The following is a 17,511-nucleotide window of genomic DNA, read 5'->3' on the forward strand; positions in this document are numbered from 1 at the left end:
GGACCACAAGGGTCATCTAGTCCAACCCCCTGCAACACAGGAATCTTTTAGCCAACGTGGGACTCAAACTCACAACCCTGAAATTAGGAGTCTCGTGCTTCACCGACTGAGCTACCTTGTTTGAAGAGGAAGCATTCACTATTGCTCCCACTGCCACAAATGTGCAATAGCAAAGCAAGTTCTCAGTTCTCAGCACAACATACACCAAACACACACACACAAGAGGCACCAAATGAGAAAAAGCATTTACACAAAAGTGCACAAACCAAACATGAACTGGCAATAAAGTTGCTTTGCTTACCACTCTCCCCCCCAACTAGTCTGGTGAAGAGTTCTGGGGAACATGAAAGCTTGCACACTATTTTGTGACCTTTTTTTGGCCTAAGAAAGGTATTGCTCTAATCTGGATTTTTACAATGTGACAGTAAAGTGACTTTCAGCATGTGACTATACAAGTGATTATACAAGCATACTCTGATGCCCCGTGGAGTTTTAGGTATACTTATTTGGGAATTAAATCTCATTAAGTCAAACACACACATCTAACACTGCCTTGGATACCATCAAATTCCTGTTTTGTTTTGTTCAGGAGTGTCAGAACCAGCCTTCTGGACCCAGCCTAAAAGCTTTGTTTTAAAAAACACTAAGATGATCAAATGTTTTATCGACATTTACTGCAATACAGAAAACAGAAGATTACACTGTGGACTCCAATGAGTCGTAGTACAGGTTGTAAAAGAAGATTAGGCAATAAAACTGAAGTTTTTGTAAACTCTTTTTATATGACAGGTGTGGAGCTATGTAAATGTTATTTTAGCAAACTTCCAAGAATATAATAATGGAACAGGATGAAAAACAGCTAACGACCACTTCATGCATAGTAAATCCCTTTATAAAAGCACTTGTGCGTCATATATGCATCATCATGTAAAAAATGGCTGTGATCCAAAGAGCTACTTGTTAAAATAAACTGCTTAAAGGACAAGCCATACATCAGTCTTCCATGTCTTGGTAGACTACTGCCTCCAAGTGCTTCAACTACAGCTGGAATTTCTTTCATCTCTTAACATGAAAGGGAATTTTTCCTCAACTTTAAGTGTTCAGTCTTCTAGTGCTGTACTGCTCAAATTTCTGAAAAAATAAAATGCTATGGGTGTCACCAGATCAATTACAAATCCAAACTGTCCATGGGACTGAAGGCAATATACGGTAACCAAGTACTAAAGTGACATAAATTGAGTAAGCAGCACTAAATAGCGGTGGGAAAGTATTGATTTTTAATAGCAACTTGCAATCCAAATCTTCTAGTTTAAAATTTCAATTACTTTGCACTACTATAAGGTTTACATAGAGAGCTTGTACTAAAAAGGTAGTAAACTTCTGTTACATAGAAAGAACTGATAATTAGGTGCTGTGGATTTGGATCAGATTATATTGCTGCACTGCTGTCTGGCAAGGCAGTTGTACGTGCCATGCATATAGCCAATACAAATGCATATCCCTGTAACAATGATCAGACAGGTCCCTTGGAACCTATGTGGTGTTAAATGCTGATAAAAGCACTTATTCATACCTTGGACTAGCTTGGGTTTGGATTTCAAAACAACTGATGGTAGTCTAGGAACCCTAATGGACTGTGTTTCATTCCCATTTTCAAAAGGTCCTGAAGATAACACCAAAAATGTTTTGTGGTTTTTTATAATATTTTATATTACATTTTTATTTTGCAAGAAAATAAATTATACAACTTAAAAAATAAAATCAAAAAATTAAGCAGTACATCAAAATAGTTCAGCCGGACTGCCATACAAGAAGAAACTGCTACCAGTCAAAATTGTACAGCATTATTTCAGTATGTAGTGGCACACATTCAAAACTGTAAATAACCATATGTAGATGGATATTACAACCTAGGAAACTCATGTTTGCGCTGCACTCCAGGCTACATATAGTCTATTAAAACAGGAAAGCTCTTGTGTATTGTTTTATTTCACAAATATGACCTTGAATTTACAAAGATAGGATCCCAGCCAGTTCCATGAAAATAGAAAATAGTTTTGCGCTTAAGATACCAAATCTTTCCATGAAGCTATCAAATATTTCTCTCAGCTGCATTTTTAAAATTTGTACCTTTTACAACGGATACTGTAATGCAAATAAATCCAAAGTATTCAACTACCCGGGCCATGTTACTTTCTTTCCCCCCAAAAGGGGGAAGCCACCACTCAAAGTTAAGTTAAACTTCACTATGCTCCAACAACAGCTTTGAACAAATGAATAGGTAGAAAACAAGGGACACCAGTAGGATAAAGGGGGGAAATGGAAGACTTCAAAATTAAGTATGAGCCTCATATGTTGTGACAAAAGTTTTTTTTTTTAACAACTATGTTTAAAATCAATGCAACCTACATTATTTTTCACATCTAGAGTATTACTTAATACAAACCACAATGGCAGTGCTTGTGGCAACATACATTTTTCAGAAGCAGCACCTCTTTATGCTAGGTCTTTGGAGAAAAATATCCAAAGCTAAAAATCAAGCTTTAAAAGTGCCATGTTGCCATATTGCAATGACTGATGATTCAGTTCATTCTTAGATTTGGATGTTTTCCTATTTCTGCATACATTTTTAAACCAGTTTGTTTCTCTTCCTGATAAGCTTTAGCCTTAAGGGCATCTTGGTGAAAAGTGTCCTGACAAGAGAACGCTAAATGTGATTCTGCAGCTGTAAGGAAATTGCTGGTGTGATTTTTCAGATTCAGTGTTTTACATGACATCCTGATCCAATGTACACAAAAAGAAAAGAAAAAAACTGAATAAAGTTATAGGCACATTGTCCGTTGTAATTCCCCTGGTCCTAGAAGCATTTAGGTACCTTGTGTAAGAAATAACCGTAAGAGATGGAGACGCAAGGGCACTGTGAATTTTGCTGCTATGTAAATGAGCAAGACAGACTCTGAAAATGGCAAGATCCAAACAGCCTCATGTGATCCTTAAAGTGCTTCTGCATGTGGATGGGTTTTCTGAGGTTTTTTCTTTTCTTTTTCTTTTTGGCAATTTTCCTTTTGAAGTACAGGCCACTGTACTGCACTCTTTTTAGGGAGAACAAGGGGCTGATGGGAGGGCTTTATGAATAGTCACAAATGAAGTCCATGGTGGTCATTTACATCCTAGCCCCTAATTCCAAAGTTCTAAAGTAGTTGCACTGCTAGGAATAAAAATAGGGAAAGGAATATTTTTTGACAATCAGGCTGCTAGTGTCTGAACGATACCAAGAAATTAAATATGAAGTTTAAAGCTGGTTTTATATTTAATGTGTCATGCCTACTGCCTCCAATACAAATTAATGGGAAGCATACAATTCAAAAGCACTCTCATCAAAGTATTCAAGAAATATGTACAAATATTTTAAAAAATTACTTGCCCTTTTCTACCCATTTCCAAACCAACTTCCAAACCAAATGCAGTTTTAGAAACCCTGTAGCATGTAGACTTCTGGGGGATCAATTTTAGTTGTCTTTCCCTTTAACAAGGAGTGCTTGACAAGTATGTAAAACTTTTTTTTAAATTCTTGCCCATAAAATTTTGATGCTGAAATTCAACAATTCTATGTTAACTTGGAAGTTAACTTTATGTCAACTCTATGTTAATTTTTAAAAAATATTATCCTCTGATCCACAATAAAAATGTGCACATTAAGTGCAGAAAGTGAGGTTTTTAAATCACTGCCTGTTTTCATCTGCCACTTTTGCATTTCCATGCACATTTGTCAGTCTCTGCCATTCCAAAGCACATACAGTTCCCCACCCACACTGGTATGTTATTTATGATCACTTAAGGGCGCCAGTACCAACCTCTGTCTGTGGATGGGTAGACTACCTTTGGAGCCCCATTATAGGTAAAATACAGCAACCATTTCCAATTTCACTCTGCCCACACAGCTATCTGTTACTATTTCACTTTCCAACCTGTAAGCATAATCACTAACTTTAAGAAGGAAAGACAATTGCTCTAGACTGCTAAAAGTTTAAAGGCCGTTTTGCAACATTGCTTTCCCCAGGCATAACCTTTAGGAATAGGGTATGGTAAAAGCTGAACTGGTGTTAGGTAATTTCCCCCACACACACACACTAGTAATGCTAAGGCAGGAAGCTCGACTCTTCATGGACATTTTAAAGCAGCTGGAGACTTGGCAGTTAACTCTGAAAATGACTAGCATCTTGCTGTGGTGTGGCAGTTCTCTTGCCCTCAGTAAAGCACTCTTTAGCCCTAAGCCTTAATGTGCATTGCTTTAAGTCTCTGGAAGATTTTTATCAAGGGAAAGGGGGGGGGGATGTGCACATTCCATCAGTGGGGGCTCACTGAAACAAATGGAAGCCGGGTGGCAGCATTTTTTCCTTTTTTGTAGAACAGTCAGATTTATGACAATCTGTCAGCATATATATGTGGAGCTGGTCTAGGAGGTCAAAGAATTATCATATTCCACAAAGTTGATCCCCCCCACCCCCCGCCAGAGTAGAACTGTATTAAAAAAAAATGTAACATTTAGAGATTTTCAAATAAATAATCAAGGAAGAAATATATAGGGATTGTCAAAATGTTAATTCCTATTTTGGATAAGTTGTGCACTGGCTATTTTTAATGCATTCAGATTTACGCAAGCATACTATATTAAATGTACAAAGAGATACACTTAATATTTCATTTTGTTTCACCATAAACAGATCCATCCATGAAACACAGTTCTTAAGGGTGAAGCCATAATCAAGGGAAAGCAACACCTCTTATTTTAAAAAGGAAGGGAATGAAGTCATCTGTCCAAGAAACAAATGTTTACCCAAGTTTTGTAAAGAAAAGTGACAAACAGGATATATCCTGCTTAACATCACTTGTGTCTCAGTATCCAAATTCAGTTATACTGAAGCACTTTGCTTGAGCCCAAAGATAAATATGTATCTTCAGCTGTGATGCTATTTGTGTCTTGCTCAAATATTGTACATAAAAATGGATCAAAAGGAGGCTGTTGATCCAAAACACAAAGTGTGAACTGCTACATCTAGTCCTACTCGCTGCTTTCTTAAAAATGTGACAACCCTCAGTGCATGGGTTTTGAAGATATTTTCCTTGTGCAAGGTACTGTTCATCTAGAAACCCCAAATCTGTTCTCTTCCAGGTGGGTACAATTGAAATCTAAAAAAATATCACAACGGGCTCTGAATGAATGCAAAGTTTCCCCACGAAAACAGCATGCTGTTAAAAACCTGTGCAACATGAAGGGAGCGCCATCATGCTAGCTGAAAAAAAAAAGGTTGGCAAAACAAAGTCCTCTGGTAAGGTAAGGCAGGGATTTGAATATGTAATGCAAGTCAAACAAGTCCTTTCTCAGCACAGTTCATTTTCTTGTAGTTGTCTGCTCAAGCCATCTCCAATGCACATTTCCTTGGCATCTTCCAGTAAGAGAGTCTTCAAGCTATGCCATGTATATAAAAGTGTTGATATCTGATTCATCTCTTCTGATATATTTGTGTTCTATAAGCCATTCAATCTGCTCTTTTATCATTTTCTTCTGTGGCAAGAACATGTTCTTTAATATCTCTACTAGTTCAGTCTGAAGCTGAGCATTAGTAATTTTCTTCCTCATTTTCATTATTTGGATGATAGCCTCCTAAACAAGGAAAAAAGGTAAGAAAGAGCACTTTGGGGGTGTGTTGCACAAGGCTAACAAACCAAATCTATTTAACTGGTTGGCAGAGAAGACAGTCAATTTCACAAGCATCACTTCGTAAATCACAGGATTTTGAAGACTAGGGCTACCTATTATACTAACTGAAAAGAACAGCCAACTTAGCTTAAGACACACCCCTCATTTTAGATCTGTACTTACCAGCTTAGTTGCATTCACATGGACTACTTTAGCAACATAGTTAGCAATTATTTATTTGTTTACCTTTATCTGTTTATATTTAAAAGCATTCCTAATGTTAAGCAAATATTTAAAAATCTCTTAAGCAGTATACAAATATACATAAACGATAAAAATAACAAACAATGTAACAGAGATCTTCAGATATTGCCTTCAGAGTTGTTAGACGCATAGTCACAGCAACCAAGAGAGGAAAACATTTTGTACTAGCACAAGACAAAGTTGCAACTATGCTGGTAAAAGTGAAGGTCAAACACTTCTATTTTATTTTAATATCATAAAAGCCTATTGCTTTCGAAAACTGCAGGGGTAATGAGTAATGGCAGAGGGCAGTTTGTGAGAATAACACTTAGCCTCTCTAAGCTAACATATTACATATATGCATACTGGAGAGGATCATGTAGATCCACAGCAATTTTGCAACTCAGTCCCTGTTCCTATGTTGTGAATAAGAACATTGCTTCTGTTCTTGCCCTTTGTGGCTTTGCACCCGTGTAGCTTGGTGCAAAACAGATTTTCACCTGCCTGCATTGTGGAGCCCTTTTGATCACAAAGTCAGATAGTTAAACATGAATTTCCACATCCTACAGTGACAGATCTACTCTTCATTTAATTAGATACACTGTAAAGGAAGGCAAAAACAAGCTGTCAGGTAATGAAGCACTTCAGACTTCAAGAGCATACACAGAGATCATACTTGTAGTAGTGTAAAAAAAATAAAATCACAGAGTTCAACAGTTAGCAAACTGAATCAAAGCCAGAAGGTTATATATGATTAACATACCTGCGTCCGTAATATTCTTAACTGGACTATCCCTTCATTTTCCTCTTCTCGCATTCTCTCTGTAGTTAATTGAAGTCTACCAATTAGGTTTATCTTACCTCTCTTTTGAACTTTTGCATTTTTTCTGAAACAATTAAGAATGAGATGAAGCAAAATACATAGGATATGCAAGATGCTTTCACTGCTGAGTCCTAATCCAAAGAGACTCTCCAAGATTTGAGGCAAAGCTATTTCTGAGTGCTAATGCTCAACAACCTTTATTATGATTAGGATTATCATCATTACAATTACCTGCCCTTCACCCTAAGGTCCCAGGGCAGGTGACAACAATTAAACCACAACACAAATATTAAAACACAATCATTACACAATGCTAAGAACAATTCAAAACAAATTTAAAACTTACAAAAATATGGTGGGTCCTAAAAAGGTGCATCTCGAGTGTCAAAAACAAGGGTGAAAAGGTGCATTTAATTGGGGGCACTGGGGACTCAACCAAAGTGTTGTATTCTACTGCAAAAATACAGGTATCTCCCCACTTGCAGGTGTTCAACCCATGCGTATACACATCAGCAAGATTAGTTGTAACTTGCAAAAATAAGGAATATTTATTACAAAATTCTGACCTCTACAAAAGGACTTGGTTAAACATGTTTGCCAGGTACATCATGAAAAACATCAAGAATGAAAACATTTTAATTTCTGCCTATAAGTAGGAGATAAGATATAAGAACACTTCAAACCTGATAGGCCAATGCCAAAACATTCAGTCTCAATTAACTGCGAAAATGTCAACCATTTTAAGTTTTGCTCTGGTACGATCCATCTGCAAAATGAAATCTAAGTATTGTTGGACCAAAAATTGTCCTTCATCTTCTACAAAGCACTTAAGGAATAAACCAATTCTACATCTTACATTAAGCTGAACTCCTGGTTCACTGAGAAGAGGGTTCCTTCAGTAAAGTCTTTGGGTGAGTTGACTTGAGGTTCATATGACAAAACCTGACGTTTCAACTTTGGAAATGCTACAAGCGACTGTTGAGAAGAAAGGTGAGAGTGAGAGAGAGAGAGAAAGAGATACACACTATGAAAATAAGCTTTCCGGTGAAATTTTGCAAAATCCACAGTATTTTGTCATGCTATCGGTTTGCTAGATACAAACAGCAGAGAAATCCTGCTTTATTTCAACTAGCTGCTAAAATGGAACAATTCTTATACACATTCTCGTAGCAAGCAAAGCAACTATGAACAATGAAACGATGAAAGCTAAATAACATACAAATACTTTGAATAAAGCTGTCCCTACCTCTTTGACTACACCCTTAGCAAAAGAAAAGTATAAAAGTCGCTCTTGCACCTAACTGAGTTATTAAAAACTTATGGGTTGTATCCAGCCTTGTTATTTAGCTGATGGCAAGACTTTGGTTAAGGCTTGGTTCTGTCACTGAAATGTAGACGGAATAAATTTATTCACAGAAAAGAGAATTAAGAGTCAGAGTTAATGTAAAAAGTAGGTGATGTCTGCCTATCTGGACAACTTTTTCTGGAGGAGTGATTGCATAAGCAACCATAATAGACTGCCCACCCCCAACCATACAAAAAAGCCCTGAAGAAAAGTCCATTTCCAACTGCTGCACAGAGCCAATATTACTTGGCAAGTTGTAATCATGTTTAATTACCAGCAGATGAAATACACACCTGACCACTTTTTCATCACTATGTTGGAACTGTGAGATATAGCTTCCCTTCCCCCTTACACTGAGAACAAGCTGTTTTGATCAAAAACATATGAATCATCATCAATAATTCTAACCATAAAAAGGCAGTATAAAAATAAGACAGGAAGTATGACAACTCTTAAAGTTCAACAACTATCATAGATACAGTATTCTCTCTCGCCTCTTCATTAACTGTTGCCCAACTAACTTACAAATTTCGTATAAGTTTTTATTTGTTTTTGTCTATTCTATTGTGGTTTTAACTTTCTGGGTGTTTTAAGTTACGGTTGTAAATATTTTAGTGATAAATTTATGACATAAACAAACAAACCAACTGTCCTGGAAACAGAAGACGGAGGGAGGGAATCAGCTGCTCTGTGTTCTGTCCTGCCACAGGGCCTACTGACACCAGCTGCACTGTTATGTTATTTGTTCTATTGTGATTATATTAATGTATTTTGTTTTTGCCCCTCAGTCACCTTGGAAGGGTGTGTATCCTTAATAGTGGAACAGAAATAACAATAAATAGGACTTGACTTAACATTAAGACTACCCAACCAATTTCCCAGAAAAGATCGTTCAGGAATTCTGCGCAATTATCACCCTCTCAATATTATTATGGTTTACTTTTAGGTGACTTGATTTTACTTAAAAAGCATAACAAATTGAGCTTTGTTTCAAAACTATCCACCCAACACTCACACCCTTGTCCTATAAATAAAATCAAGTTTAAAAATCTGGGCACATACCCACAAAGTTCTCCTGAGCTCAGCATCAGGGAGTTCTGTTGCCAGTTTAAGGTTTTCAAAGCTGATCTTCTCTCGGGGTCTTTGGTTCCAGGCAAAAAGCACAGCCAGCTGAAACGTTGTTACCTCCAAGTCATACTGGCCAACTTCATTCTTAAAAGTTATCTGTTAAAGGGAGCAAAAATTATCCATGTACTTAAATACAGACTTGTCTCCAGCTCACCAAGACCAAGTACATATTTACAAAAATACAGAACAGAAGTGACTGGCACATGCATACATACAATTCCATTGGACATAAGGTGATGCCAGTGAAGTTTCCTGCCGCTGTGGTTCTTTTTGTAGAACTCTTCCACCTCAGGGATGAGATCTTCTAATTCCGTGGGCAGCGATACAAAAACCTTTTCAGAACTTCTGGACCAGGCCCCAGCATTCAAAATTTTGATATTCACAGAATCCGCTGTACGAACAAACACCCAGATGAACTCCAAATCAGAATGTAAGTCACACATAGCTAACAGCAAAACATCTCTGACAGGTTAGCACAATAAAGAAACTGACTCTTTTCATGCTGGAGTTAAGCAGCGTCATTCTATGTAACATAGGAAAACAAGAGTACCTGGTAGGGCCAGCTTATTATTTTTGTGCATTTCCTTGAAAGCCTGGTTCAAATCTTCAGATACTTTGATATCCTGGAACATTCTCGCCAGCTTATTTACATAATCTGCTGGCATACCTACTTCCTGCATAAAGAGATGGCAAATTAAATGTAGGCACAATAGGATCTTTAAAAGGAAGGGGTTGTACTGCACAGTAGCATTGTATTTTTCAAATGTAGTTAATTCAAAAGGTATAACCCGCATAGACAATATACACATACGCCCCCCCCCCCCGCCCTCCGGTGCTTGACAGCTACACAGGCCTATCAGATAATGGAAAACCAGATGGTCTCAAGTGGGATGAAGCAGCATGTTGATAAATGTAAATCTGGAAAACGCCAGCTAGTATGGCCTTAGTAACTACTACATTTGGCAATGTCCAATGATCAGCTCTGCACATCTAACACAGCAAGTCTGAAAATGTTTGTTATGTGAGTTGCATAGCTATATGAAAAACAGTTAGGGCTCTATTTCCCCTCCACCAAGTTTCTTGGGGTTGGATACCATCGTGATGCAATTTGTTTACCTACAAATGACTTGGCCAGAAACAAGAGTTTAGCCTCCAGTCCCATTATATGGGCCAACATTCTTTCTTCAGGAAATGAGTAATTCTGTAAGCCTCCATGGAGATTGCCCCCAAAGTTCCTACATCAGTCAAAAGTCTTCCAAGGTGTTAACTCACTTACTGAAGGAAGGGGTGCCTACTGACTTCTTGAGGGAGGGGGAAACAAACTCTCATATGAGATGCACCTGCCTAGAAAAGAGAGCTGTGCAATGCTCACAGAGTCCCATGGAGAGGACTGGCGGTGGCTGGAGCTAATGTAAGGGCCACCACTTGGCCATTGTGTATATAAATAGCTGTTATATCATAAAGAAGTTATATTATCATAAGGAACTTAATCTAATTAAATTATGAGTTCTGTGGCTTATTCTGAGAGATTCTGTTTTACAGAAAATACTGTAAGCCTAAGTCTTATGAAACAGAGCTACTACTAATTTTCAATATTTTAATTTTTTTAAATACTTAATTTTAAACATAAAGGCCTATTCTAAGAAGGAAATTCATTAGCACACATCCAATTTGCAGTGCAGGTAGACCACGGGTAGGCAAATTAAGGCCCAGGGGCCAGATTCAGCCAAATCGCCTTCTAAATGTGGCCCGCGAACAGTCCAGGAATCAGCATGTTTGTACATGAGTAGAATGTGTCCTTTTATTTAAAATGCATCTCTGGGTTATTTGTGGGGCATAGGAATTCGTTCATTTTTTCCACTTCAAAATAATAGTCCGGCCCCCCACAAGGTCTGAGGGACAGTGGACCGGCCCCCTGCTAAAAAGTTTGCTGACCCTGAGGTAGACCCTCGATAATTTATATTTAAAACATTAATATTTGCCCTTTTTAATCAACAAACTTAGAGGAATAATAAAAACATTAGGATTTGAGATACTTACTCTCAGCCATTCTACCATATTCTCTTCTATTTCACTATCTGCTGATATATCCAATATAAGACGTCTTGTTAAATGAGCTTTGTGGTATCTCATGAAAACATCTTTGTTCTGCACATACTTGAGCACCAATAGCTGTTTAAAAAAAGGATTAGACTAGTTTCAGTGGTTGCTACTAACATCTATTGTTACTGCACAGCCGAACCAGGAGGTGGCAAGCTCATACTCCCAAATTGATCTTTTGGCAGTCATGCTCTATGAAATGACTACAGATATAATTACGTTCCTTCTCAAGCTATCACTGAGGAACAAATGTGGTTTAACAACACATAGTTTCACTTTTAATTAAAAAGTTCTGCATTTCTCCCTTTTGATCACAGCAGTATCTGATTCTGCAAAAAGACCACACAGTAGCATTGAGAGATTAGTGTGCAATAAAAAGTTAAAGGACCCCTGACCGTTAAGTCCAGTTGTGGCCGACTCTGGGGTTGCGGCGCTCATCTCGCTTTACTGGCCGATGAAGCCGGCATACAGTCATGTGGCCAGCATGACCAAGCCACTTCTGGCGAAACCAGAGCAGCGCATGGAAACACCGTTTACCTTCCCGCCGGAGCGGTACCTATTTATCTACTTGCACTTTGACGTGCTTTCGAACTGCTAGGTTTGCAGGAGCTGGGACTGAGCAACAGGAGCTCACCCCGTCACGGGGATTCGAACCGCCGACCTTCCGATCGGCAAGCCCTAGGCTCAGTGGTTTAGACCACAGCGCCACCCACATCCCTCTTAGTGTGCAATACAGTGTGCTTAAATTTTTCTAAAACAAAAGGTGCCAGGGCTCAAACACAACAGTACATGGGGACTCTTTAGTTTCCTTCTCACAATTATTATTATTGTTATTATTATTTTGTATGCCACCCTTAACGCAAAGATCACACGGCAGTTCACAATATAAAAATACAAAGTGAGGGGATGGGTGTAATAAAACAGAAACAAACTAATAACCCCCCCCCCGAAATAATAAGGCAAAGTGTGTTGAAAGGGGTTGTGGGTTGGAGGATGCCAAACTTTTAGAACCTCAAAATGCACAGCTGCTCCTGGCCTCACAATCCACATATTAGCATTGACACTAGGGGCAGGAAAGTTTTTCTGCAGTAACCTCCTCAACTAGAGGCTGCCCTGAGCCCTCAAACTCAGTGCAATCAGAGTTCCAGGGATTTTGTGTGCAAATGCTTCTTTGAACCAGATGTCTCAGGTAATGAGAGGATGGCCAAGTGGGAGAAGCTGCTAGCCACTGGGGCAGACCTAAAGGCACAATCCAACACATTTTCAGTACATTTTGCATCTTCACACAAGTAATGCATGAAAAGAGGATTTTGTGAAAGGTCTGAACCCCACATCAGCCAACTTAAATTGCATGCAACTGTCAGACAGATTAAGGAATACTTAATTGTGCATAAAAGTAAGACGCTACTCTCTGCACCCAGACAGCGACTAGATTAAGAAGTGAACTATTGTGGCATTGACTGTCTCTCTCCCTGTTAATCCTGCTGTTTTTTTAGAGTGATCAAAAGAAATTTTGCGGGGATCACAATTGTATTTTTTTTCTCTCAGATAAAAACTAGAATCTGCACATACCACTTCTTTAAGCTTTGCTTCAATTTCTTCAGAGGTTAGTTTTTTGCTTAGCGGTGTTTTTCTCAACAACATATCACAATAATTCGCAAGCAGCTCCGGGCACTTGGACTCTGGCTGTGTTTTCAGTCCAACACTAAACGAACATGAGAAGCAGTTATCACAAAATTATACTGAGCAGCCCTCAATGTGAAGTTGCACACCATTATAGCGGGTCAGGCTTTTGCTAATAATTAAAAGGGGGAGGACACTTCAATAAAAAGGGCAAACGTTTACACACTTTTCTTAAATTCCACTTGCTTCTTTTCCTTCCAAGGGTCCATATGTTATTTCACAGATGTAATTAATACGGAGAATAGTAATTTGTGTAAATGAGTTAGCAGAAGGGACTGTACTCAGAAAGCCAGTGCAGCACATATGAGAGAAGATTCCAAGTTCGAAAGAATTATCAAAACAAACAGCTCCTCCTAAGATCATCACAAGCTGTGTGTGACTTAAACTCTGGGCCTGCTATTAAATGAACAATCAGAAGTTACAATAGGGAGAATCTACAGTACAAAAACACCACAAGGCAGGCACTTTCATAGGACTCCTCTGAAGGCGGCTTCTCTGAGCCTCTAGATTAGAACAGTGTCAATTATGGTGGAAGGATTCGGACATTTCAAGTGTTTTAAGTATTTAAACATAATGTGGCATTGCAACTTCTAGTAATTTGATGCTTACAATTATCTGTTTATGGTAAAGGACTGAATATACAATGTCGAGCATGGGAAAGATGGATGTAAGCCCAAGGTGGCCTGGAAAACCAACTTTATATAATGAACTTGCCTAATTAACATCAAACAGAATGCAAATAGATTCAAGCCAATATTCGAACAACTTACCCCTTCTGTTTCAATGGTAATTCAAGTTTAAATATTGTGGCATCGTTAACAACAGCTTTATATGCCTAAAATAAAATGAAAACATCCATTCAATTCTCAACACGGGAACAGATTCCAAAACTGACCATTCAAAATCTTCATCTTTCATTTCAGACATCAAACAGGGCTGATTGCAAAGCTATGGTTTGGCCACTAAGAGTTCCCTGAAGGTTCATGCGCTCCCCGCTTTCATTGCAGTATTAAGTTTGAAAGCTAAAGAGAATTAGTGGGAGCTGGCACCTATGCTTCGCTAACCAGGAAAGAGAAGGGGAAATGCACATAGGTGGGTGGAGGTTAGGTGTGTGCAAACCTGCTGTCATGGAAAGGTTGGACACAGAAGAATGGTAGGAGGAACTAGCTGGAGGACCCCCCAAGGGAAGAAGGCTCAAAGCCTGGGTACTGGAGGTGGGTTGCCGATGGGTGGTCAGAGAGAAGACTGAAAGGAGTAGGTGTCAGAAACTGAAGAGGTAATAGTGCTTAGTGAGTGGGGGAAGTCTGTGGCAGAGAGAAGTCCAGAATCAGAGCCAGAAGCTGCAGCAGAAGAGTGGGGTGAGAGAGGCCAAGAGGCTGAGGTGAGTCAGCCTGGTGAAAAAGCACGGGTGTCTCCCTCTCCTGCTGCGACTAGCTCACCTTCCCGCTGGTCTCCCAAGGACTAGGAGAGGCATCAGCGGGAGGAGCAAAAGCACAGGCACAGTCTCAGACTGCTTGAGGAAAACCCTGGAGAAGTGACTTAGGCAGCTGTGGACCTTCAGTCTCTGCAACTGTCTCCTGGGGCAAGACCTACTGAAGAAGAGTTGATGTGCTCATTTAGGCCTGGCAACCCTGTGCAGATCCTGCTTTTTTCTAATAGATAAGTTCACTTACTCCAGGTGACTTACTGCTGGCTCACTCCTGACACATGCAGGGTAATCCCAATTATTAAATCAGCCAAATACGATGTCTGAACTAGCTAAACTATTCATAGAAATGTAACAGTTTTGTTGCCTGCATTTTAAAATCTACCATTATATCAGCAGTACACCTAGTATTATTATATCATCATACCTTGTGATGGTATTCTCCAACATTTTATATACAGTTTATAGTATTAGGACTTTCAATTCACTACTATTTCTATAATCATCTTAAGAAATCCCCGACTTAGATACTTGGGCAATATTGACATATTATGATTAATTAATTAGGCATGTATAGCTGTGACAGTATCAAATGTAAATGTATATGATTGAAATCTTGCAGTTACTTCTATATAGAGAATTCTTAAGATGACAGTCAGATGCCAAGTTATTATATTTTTCATTTACATCATGTACAAGTCCCATAAGCATCAATAACAAATTGTAGACTTGAAACATGAAGTATGTCATTGTGTTTTAAAACACACAGTATTAAAAACTGAAACAAATGGCCAACTGAATTAATAACAATCATACCTTATCTCTGGCAGTAAGAAATCTTGGGTCATCTTGAAAAGCTTCTTTAACCAGCTTGCTAAATCGATTAAATAATGTGAGCAATTGTTCTACATACTTTTCAGAATCCTAAAAATTGAAGAAGCAAAGCAACAAAAAATAAAAAGCCAAATCTGTGAGAAAAAATAGCACATTATTATTAATCAGTGGCACTGGTAAACTAAACCAATTTTCTGTGAATTACTTATTTTCATGGAGGGTATTGAGCTCAAAAGTAATTACCGTATTTTTTGCTCTATAAGACTCACTTTTTCCCTCCTAAAAAGTAAGGGGAAATGTGTGTGCGTCTTATGGAGCGAATGCAGGCTGCGCAGCTATCCCAGAAGCCAGAACAGCAAGAGGGATTGCTGCTTTCACTGTGCAGCGATCCCTCTTGCTGTTCTGGCTTCTGAGATTCAGAATATTTTTTTTCTTGTTTTCCTCCTCCAAAAACTAGGTGCGTCTTATAGAGCGAAAAATACGGTACTTTTGCTAGATTTTATGAAGCACATTACCAATTTTAAGTTCAAACAATTTATAAAAAGTTTTCTGAATTATATTCCTAAAACACATTTCTTGGAAGAACCTATATTCTACAGAAATTTCCGCTAAGTACAAGCTGTTAGAACAAAGGAACAAGAACTATTCAAAATATATTAAAAATGGAAATTGTTGAGTGTTAGCAGACAATCTGACAGATATCTCGTTACTGTCAGCTTTTTGATCTATCCCTTTTTATAGACTGGAAAAGTACACCAGGTGCTTCCAATAAAACTGCTTCATTTGAGGAAGACGTCCGAGTTCTTTAGAAGGTAGAGGTGACTTTACAGGCCACCATCAATTTCAGCTACTTTTCCTATTACAAAAAATACAATTTCACCCCAAGAAGTGATTCAGACGTTATGCTAAACCAAAGACTGGCATTACGTGAACCACCAGCTAAAGGTTTTGGGCTTGATGTGCCTAGTATGCATGGCAATTCACCTGTTTTGACACTAACCACAATCCTGGTTTGACATTAACCATGGTTTGGATGAAAGTTGCTTACTAAGAGTGGCCTCAAACGAGAACTGGAGGTTGGGAATCGCTGCACACAAAAGTTGGAGAGAATGAATGTACAAATCTGAGGCTTCTGACTGCTCATTCGTATCACAACTGGGCAGTCCCACAATGGCATGCTATGTGCTAACTCTAAATGCAGATTGGAAGGCAGAGCCATGGTTAATTTCTCTACCATTAAATCTGGTGCAGGGAATTTATCTTGCCAGTGCGGTGGCAGTTCTTTTAAGATCCCCACGTTCCAGGGATTTGGCTTGCTCTTAATTATGCTGATTGCTTTGAAGCAAAGTTTCAATTTGTAATAGAAATCTTTAATTGCTTAATAACCCCAACAAAATTAAAAGATTGCAGTTTTATTTCATGAGATTTTAAAACCCCAATGATTTTAAGGAAGCAGCAATATTTCCCTACTGTATCTAGTAAACAGCCTGGTTTTCAATTCAATTTCACACATTCATTTCAAGATTTAGTAGAGACTGTGGTTCCTGGGCAAGGCAGGGACTGAAGTGGGAAGGAGCATATCATACTGGATGTAGTTGCAAACATTTGGCTGCATGATTTCTTGGGTGGTAAAAAAAGGCAACCAACACTTTGGACACCTACTTCACACCAAACTGAGAGTTAGTTTTGCAAAATATTCCTGATATATAGGGAAAGCTTTCTAAGGGTAAGGGATAAAGTCAAGAAACACCTACTTACAGTAGTAATAGTTTCAGCGGCTGCTACCATATCTGCTAATCCAGCACTAACGATATGCTCTTCCAAATCTTTTAACATAGGCTCTATTCCATTAGGAACTTTATCCATCAATGAAAACATTAGATGCAACTCTGAAGACAAAAAAAGTTGAAGAAGTCACAAGTCAATTCATCTGTAGCAAGGCACCTGGAAGCTTTATTCCAGAGAAGCTTTATTCTGTGAACCGCCCTGAGACCTCCAGGTATAGGGCAGTATATAAATTCAAATAATGTCTACAAATTGCAATATGTTTGATTCATGCTCTCTTAATTGCAAAACGCTCCTCCACTTCACAAACTATCAGTGGGAATTCTATGAATAATGACTTGAGATTATCCAGTGGGTCTGTTCAGGCTTAACCTGGGCTCTGTACAAACCACAATGTGCAAATTGGAAGCCAGCCTTGAGAATGCACACTTTCTCCTCCATGA

General features: G+C 38.6%; 1 protein-coding gene across 2 annotated transcripts in view; it reads right to left on the reverse strand.

Moving 5' to 3' along the window:
• Positions 1-1,684: 1,684 nt before the first annotated feature.
• Positions 1,685-17,511, reverse strand: part of CUL5 (cullin 5) — a 32,557-nt gene continuing 16,730 nt past the window's right edge. For both annotated transcript variants that reach the window (XM_083609058.1, XM_083609059.1), the window contains exons 9-19: positions 17,042-17,172; positions 15,266-15,373; positions 13,794-13,858; positions 12,913-13,045; positions 11,281-11,412; positions 9,791-9,914; positions 9,456-9,631; positions 9,175-9,336; positions 7,624-7,742; positions 6,708-6,831; positions 1,685-5,665 (exon numbers count right to left, since the gene is read on the reverse strand). In XM_083609058.1, coding sequence (XP_083465184.1) covers positions 5,471-5,665; positions 6,708-6,831; positions 7,624-7,742; positions 9,175-9,336; positions 9,456-9,631; positions 9,791-9,914; positions 11,281-11,412; positions 12,913-13,045; positions 13,794-13,858; positions 15,266-15,373; positions 17,042-17,172 — 1,469 coding nt within the window. In that variant the 3' untranslated portion in view covers positions 1,685-5,470. The remainder of the gene's footprint in view (positions 5,666-6,707; positions 6,832-7,623; positions 7,743-9,174; positions 9,337-9,455; positions 9,632-9,790; positions 9,915-11,280; positions 11,413-12,912; positions 13,046-13,793; positions 13,859-15,265; positions 15,374-17,041; positions 17,173-17,511) is intronic.

The sequence above is a fragment of the Podarcis filfolensis genome, assembly GCF_964270895.1.
Source record: "Podarcis filfolensis genome assembly, chromosome: 4".
Taxonomy (NCBI): Eukaryota; Metazoa; Chordata; class Lepidosauria; order Squamata; family Lacertidae; genus Podarcis; species Podarcis filfolensis.